The 7435-nt window shown below is 43.6% G+C and overlaps 1 protein-coding gene across 1 annotated transcript in view; it reads right to left on the bottom strand.

The window, feature by feature from the left end:
- LOC119429182 (cAMP-dependent protein kinase catalytic subunit PRKX-like) overlaps positions 1 to 4854 on the bottom strand; it is a 16131-nt gene extending 11277 nt beyond the window's left edge. Inside the window, exons 1-2 of the mRNA XM_037696861.1 lie at positions 4821 to 4854; positions 1325 to 1493 (exon numbers count right to left, since the gene is read on the bottom strand). Of these exons, the coding sequence (XP_037552789.1) occupies positions 1325 to 1493; positions 4821 to 4854 (203 nt within the window). The remainder of the gene's footprint in view (positions 1 to 1324; positions 1494 to 4820) is intronic.
- Positions 4855 to 7435: the final 2581 nt, after the last annotated feature.

The raw sequence follows: 7435 nt of genomic DNA, 5'->3' as shown, positions 1-7435 counted from the left end.
ACTAATGGAAAAGCCTTGGAACTGGGCTGAGTCGAGTCCAGTCGGGCCGTACTGTCACTAATGGAAAAGCCTTGGAACTGGGCTGAGTCGAGTCCAGTCGGGCCGTACTGTCACTAATGGAAAAGCCTTGGAACTGGGCTGAGTCGAGTCCAGTCGGGCCGTACTGTCACTAATGGAAAAGCCTTGGAACTGGGCTGAGTCGAGTCCAGTCGGGCCGTACTGTCACTAATGGAAAAGCCTTGGAACTGGGCTGAGTCGAGTCCAGTCGGGCCGTACTGTTACTAATGGAAAAGCCTCGGAACTGGGCTGAGGCGAGTCCAGTCGGGCCGTACTGTTACTAATGGAAAAGCCTTGGAACTGGGCTGAGATGGAAAAGGGGCAAATTTAAGCCCCGAAGAAGATGATGATGATGATGGATGGATAAACTGTAGCTAGAAGCTAAAAATAGTATAAGATGACAACAAAAAGCAGCAGCTGAAGCAGATTGAAAGAGAACAAAGTCTGAAGTAATAAAAAATGAGCTGAATGACTTTCTATGGGGAAATATTTGTAAATAAAGTGAAATATTTAGAAAAGTATAAGTTACTAAATTCAATACTGACAGCACCCCTTTCCTGAACGAGTTCAACATTTCATGAACTTGTTAGATATTTATCTAGACTGACCCTGAGTTTTTGATCTGCTCTGAGACGGGATTATAATGAAATTATAATCCGGTTCTGACTGGTTTAAACAAGGCTAGCCACTCTAAAGAGAGTCTCCCAGGGATTCAATATCTGTCAAGGAATAGTTTATTTTGTGTGCTCATCACGTAGAAAGGCTTTTGAAGCACCGTCTCATTTTTCCGTACACGTCCAACCACATAAGATCCGTTGAGATCACACTTAGTCACTCCCCCTCACACACCGACAGGTTGTGCTCCCCTTCTGCGAAGGAGGAGTCTAGGGCCTAAAAATCTGTAACGCGATGAGACATCAGCCCTTCCGGCTCCTGATCTCGCATCGTGCACCGGACTGGCCAGCGCTGTAGACTGTAACCTTTCCCTGCCTTGATTTTAATACAACTGGTAAAACTGAACTGACGTTTCCTTGAGTTATTAATAGTATGAGTTGGCACTTCTGAGGGTGGTCTGAGCTGTGGGACAGCGTGACCTGGGGGGTGGACCTGGGGTCCGATGAGGCCTGAGGCCCACAGCTAGCTGCAGTGACCCGGGACCCGCGTCCGGCTCCCGTTGTAACAAAAGTGAACGAGTCCAAAGAGTGCATCAGCATTAGTTAAATTAGGGAGGAAACCACGAGTGTGAACTGAGAACAGAAGAACTCACAGCCTGATGAGGAACGTGTGGCTGACTTCTGTCAGAACCTCCTTCTCGTTGTGGACGTGCTGCTCCTGCTTCAGGCGGATCACGTCAGAAATCTTCATCTGCTTCAGAGCAAAGAAGGCTTTACTCTTCTTGTCTTTGACCAGGAAGACTCGGCCGAACGTCCCCGTACCTTGAGGGGAGACGGAGGGGGACACCGTCAGTCATAATGTTACATGTTCACCTTTAGGACACCGTTATACCTTAGCATGTAATCATCCGAGACATGTCGTCTGTCAAACTGCAACACATCTGTATACATGTGGCTACTTAAACATCTGGACAGAAGTCAGAAGTATGGTTAAGCTGGGACTCCTTGGCTCTGGAAGGACTGGGGCTAACAGGAAAAACAATCCATCTCCAGCTTAGATGAGTCCAGTAAGATAAGTGACAGCATTCAGGCTTTTTCTTGTTGCCAAGGCAACAAGGAACCAATGTCAGACTTAAACAATGCAAGACCAAGAATATGTTACTAAACTACTAAGAGGAAATACAAGCTGAAAGCTGAAGAACAGCTGAATTTTCTTCAGTTGGTAAGTTCAAACAAATAAAACTTAAACGCTTGAATTTGGTCAAACTACAGCTAAAACTTAATATAACCAACTGTAGCCAGAAGTTTCACTGAGCAGAATACTCTAAATGTTCATAAAATTAGCTAAATAGTAGCTAACAGCTAAGATGAGCAAAGCAGCAGATAAAGAATAAAATGAGCAATAAAGTAGCCGTCACTCAAAGAAGCAGAACTGTAGCTCAAAGATAAAACAAGCAAAATAGAAACTAAAAGCTACGCTTGGCAAACCAATAGCTAAAGCTTAGAATTAGCCAAAAAAGTAGCTACAACTTGAAATTAGCTAGTCTACCTCAACAAAATAATAGCTAATAATGACAACAAGCAAAAATTGTAACTAAAAGTAGGCCTGTCACGATAACAAATTTGCTTGGCGATTAATTGTCTCAGTATTTATTGCGATAAACGATAATATCGTTTGAAATTTGACAATAATTAGTAATTAATGTTAAATTTAGGAAGAAATTTTGGTTTTATTTTGAGTGTAGTACCTTTTTTTGACCACTGGATGACAGTATACGACTGCTTGAACCGAAGGATGGATAGTGAGGGAGCGAGCAGCGTGTCTCTAAGAAAAATGGGAGTCAGGCCCCTTGACGTGACATGGGCCGTCTCTCGTTGCTGTTTTTCAATTCTCAAAATGGCGGACGCTCAGTGTGGTTTGAGCACTTTAGCATAGTATTGTTCACACAAAGCTTTTAATTTTAAAACAATCAGTAAACAAGTCTTCAGCTTCTTTTTGCAGACAAACACATCCGATGGGTATGAAAGTAGCAGCTTATGCGGAAGAAAATGTCCCCAGGGCATCATAAAGTTACATGGTTTGTATATTTATCAAGACGTTAAGAACTTTTACAACTTGAAGCTTCCACATGATCATCAACTTTATTAGGACCGAATGGCTCAACAGTGCCCCCAAGTGGAATTCAACAGGACATTCTCATCTAAGCTCTCTCTGATTCGTACAAAATAGTTTGAAGAATTTCTTAAAGAGAAGAAATTACCTGACTCCATGACTCGAGCAATTGTTACAGCTACATAAAAAGGACAAAGACCTCTGTGACTGCGGCTCTTACAGACCAGTTACTTTGTTGAGACTACAAACTTCTTACTAAAGTATTATCCAGGCGTCTTGAGGCAATTGTTCCCAAAATTATTGATCCAGATCAAACCAGCTTTATACCTGCTCGACAGTCATTTTACAACATGCGGCCATTATTTAAATATATATATATATATATATATTAGCCTGGGCTAAAGACAAAAAAGGACTGGACTGCTGCTGAGTGGTCCAAAGTTCTGTTCGCGTATGACTGTAAATTTTGCATTTCTTTTGTAATCCAAGGTCCCAGAGTCTGGAGGAAGAGGAGAGACACAGAATCCACGTTGCTTAAGGTCCAGAGTCAAGTTTCCAGTCAGTGATGGTTTGGGGCCATGTCCTCTGCTGGTGTTGGTCCACTGGGTTTTCTGAGGTCCAAGGTCAACGCAGCATCTACCAGGAAGTTTTACAGACTTCCTGCTGCTGACCAACTTTATGGAGATGCACATTTCATTTTCCAACTGGACTTGGCACCTGCACACCGTGCCAAAGATACCAGTACCTGGTTTAAGGACCATGGTGTCCCTGTTCTTAATTGGCCAGCAATCTCTCCTGATCCCAACCCCATAGAAGATCTATGGAGTATTGTGAAGAGGAAGATGTGATACACCAGAACCAACAATTGAGAAGAGCTGAAGGCCACGATCAGAGCAACCTGGACTCAGAACACCTGAGCAGAGACACAGACTGGTCCACTCCATGACACGATGCAGGGGCGGCTGTGGCTGAGTGGTTAGAGCAGTCGTGCTCCAATGCGAGAGTTGGGGGTTCGAATCCACCAGCAGTCACATGTTGAAGTGTCCCTGGGCAAGACACCGACCCCCTCATAGTCTCTGATGTGTGTCCCATCAGTGTCTGAATGTGATAAAGCTCTGATTAGTCTCTTTAGAATGATTTGTTCAATTATCTTTGTAGAGATCTAGTATAGAGCTGTATGAATGGGTCAATGAGGCACAGATTGTTGTAAAGAACTTTGAGTATCTTGATCAGATAGAAAGGAGCTGTATAAGTACAGTCCATGTACCATTTACTGCAGTAATCCAGGCAAAAGGAGCAACAACTAAGTATTGGTGCTGAACATGTTCATACTTTTCAGTTGTCCAACGTTTCTAAAAATCCTTTTTTTAGTCTCAAGTAATATTGTAATTTTCTGAGATACTGAATTTGTGGTTTTCATTAGTTGTCAGTTACAATCATCAACATTAAAAGAAATAAACATTTAAAATACATCAGTCTGTGTGTAATGAATGAATATAATGTCCAAGTTTCACTTTCTGAATGGAATTACTGAAATAAATCAGCTTTTCCATGATGTTCTAATTTGATGAGCAGCACCTGTACGTAGTGCAGTTTGGACCTGCACAGAACAACCCCGGTGCCTATAATGACACTGGTTCAGTGGGGAATCGTGACTGGTTCGCACCCATTTGGTCCAAACTGGTGACTGCCGTGAAGGTTGCAAACTGGGGATGCTGAGTTTGTGTGACTCATTGTGTGCATGCTTCAGTTTCATGACAATCAACCAGCAGATGAAGAGCTTTACACGTCTTGTTTCATCAGACAAAATGGGTGTGCAGATTAGATTTTCACGCAGCGCTCATAAGCTCGGAGCCTGTATGAGCGCTGAAGCCATTAGGCCGACCTCGGATGCTCCGAGTGCTTTAATGCACATTACTGGGTGTGATTTCCACCGTACAGATCATAAATTAGACAGAACCTAAAAATACACTCCTATTTATAGACGTGTTTCAGCGGCATCATGGGCGCCACACTTCTTGTTTTACTGCAAGCACCACAGGAGCCGGGGGTCCGGATGTAGGCCCCCATGTTCCACCTCAAATGTGCTCTTTAGATGGTGGATTAAGAGAATATCAACGATTAGCATAGCCATCATTTTATAATTATAAATTAATATAACGTATAAGTTGTTTACTGGCATGGACGCATTCGTTTGGACCCTTTGATTAAACAAACAAAAAACACAGTAAACCCTGAATTAAGTTAAAACTGACAAAAGTAATAAAACAAAAAGGATTAATAACAATCGTCAGATGAAAAATCAGTCACAGTTTTAAGGTTGGTTCAACAGAACTATTAAAAAAGTAAATTCATAAGTGGCCTGGACATACAGCTGTCATTTCTAACCCGGAGCCCGGCCCGACTCGGATCAGGGCCGGCCGGGTCATAATAATATGTGCGTGTCGGGCTATTGGTTGCGTCAGCAGCACATCCAATTATATGGCAACATGGCTTGCCATATTTTGGATCGTCAGCGGCACGCGTCTGCTGACGATCCAATTATATGGCAACATGACTTGCCATATAGGTACCAGCTGGACATGGTCATTTGACCGTGCGCTGACCGGCCTTGAAAGAGTAAAAAAAACAACAAGTTCAGTTAAAGTAACGAAAGACTTTGAAACAAATGAGACATTTTTGTTCTTTCCTTTAGAACAGGGCCGCCCCAAACTTTTTCTCTGAAAGGGCCAAATTTATTTTATTCAACATTTATTCAATATTTTGGTGAATCTAAGGTTTGAGAACTGTTTCTGTAAAAAATCCTAATGATGGTTTCATAATTTTTCAGAGATGCTTAGTTAAAATTTAGGGGTGCTCAAGAAGGGTGTGTGTGAGGGGCACCTACATGATGCTCAGCTTTGTCAAAGGAAACATTCAGCAGCAAGAAACTGCTGCATTCATTTTAAAAAATGAATGCACACAGTCACTCCAGCTGTGTAGTGTCATTACAGTAGTCATTGGGCCAACTTTCCATCTAACATTAAACCTGGAATGACTGAGTGTAAACACATTGAGGAAACTTCAATATAGTAGTGAGGACAGCTTGGTGGGCCAACTTTGGCCCGCGGGCCCCACGTTGGGCGCCCCTGCTTTAGAAGGCGGTGCTGTAATTTAAAAAAGATTCCGCTGCACTCAGCGGGCGCTAGAGCTGGGCGATATATCAATATTTTTTAAATATCTTCTTTCTTTTTTGCGATATAAGTTGAGACTATGTCGATATAAAACGTGTCGTAGAGTGCTGTATGAATGTGTGTACTAAATGGTAAATGGACTGTACTTATATAGCACCTTTCTATCTTGTCAAGACTCAAAGCGCTTTACACTACAATCTGTGTTCTCATTTAAGCCCCCAGTATACTCCCGCGTACGTCCGTCCATGCGTACGTACGTGCGTATTGTCCACAGAGGGTTCGGACTTCATACTCGAGCGTACACCCTGAGCGGCTGCAGAGCAGCTCCGCAGACAAGGGGCGTTTACCTTGGAAACAAATTGAGGTCGCTGATTGGTCATTTGCTGACACGCCTACTGGATTGATTGACAGGTCGGGGGAAAAAATCGAGCGCTGGCAGCCTCAGCTGCAGCGATGTTCTGTGTTTATATGTTGTTAATAAAAAGATCCAAAAATAATAAAAAAAAAAAACAGGGAGCGCTGGCCCTGCAGCCCACACATCAGACCAGCCCACCAGGAAATCTCCAGACCCTCCCGCAGCCACGCTGGACCCGAGTTTAATTCGCTCGTGACAAATTCCTTCATTTCTCTCCATTTCAGTCATGGCGTCAACGGAGGAGGAAGAGATCACTGCCTCTTGGCAACAAAACAAAAGAAAAGGCCAGATCAGGGATGAAGAAGAGGAATTTAATGCATTGGTGTCGCATACAAAACAGTCCGTCGCCGGGCAGTTTATTGTGCGACACGTATACGCTGTCGTAAAAATTTAGCTTTGTACAGACATGCCCTGCAGGGGTACCCGTGTACGTCCGTGAGGATACTGGGGACTGTACCCATTCATACAGCTCTCTACTAGATCTCTACAAAGATAATTGAACAAATTATTCTAAAAAGATTAATCAGAGCTTTATCACATTCATACACTGATGGGACACACACTGGAGGCAAGGAGGGGTTCAGTGTCTTGCCCAGGGACACTTCAGCATGTGACTGCTGGTGGAATCGAACCCCCAACTCTCACATTGGAGGACGACTGCGCTAACCACTCAGCCACAGCCGCCCGTAGAGTCCTGTATGAACGTGTGTGTAGAAGAGTGCTGTATGAATTAGGGCTGGGCCATATCACATCGTTCACGATAATACCGATAAAAAAAGCTTGCCCGGGCAAATAAATGATAGCATAACATGCTAATTTCATGACGTAATATGTCAGGGCGCCCCGCCCCTTTAACGGAACCGAGCGCGATCAACGACCAAACCGAACTGCACACACCCCCTCCACCTGTCGGTACTGGGTAACGCTAATAAGCTGTGCACAATACTAGCTAGCTGAAATGCTAAAAACAAACAACGTGCAACTCAGCTGTCTCTTCCACAGTCCATGGAGCAAGAACAGAGTCAGGTGATCAGAGACAGTCATGTGATCAGAGACAGAGTCA

Source organism: Nematolebias whitei, chromosome 24, assembly GCF_014905685.2.
Source record: "Nematolebias whitei isolate Nwh7 chromosome 24, NemWhi1, whole genome shotgun sequence".
NCBI lineage: Eukaryota > Metazoa > Chordata > Actinopteri > Cyprinodontiformes > Rivulidae > Nematolebias > Nematolebias whitei.
Note: the sequence above shows the minus strand (reverse complement) of the source record. Positions and strands in the feature narration are given on the sequence as shown.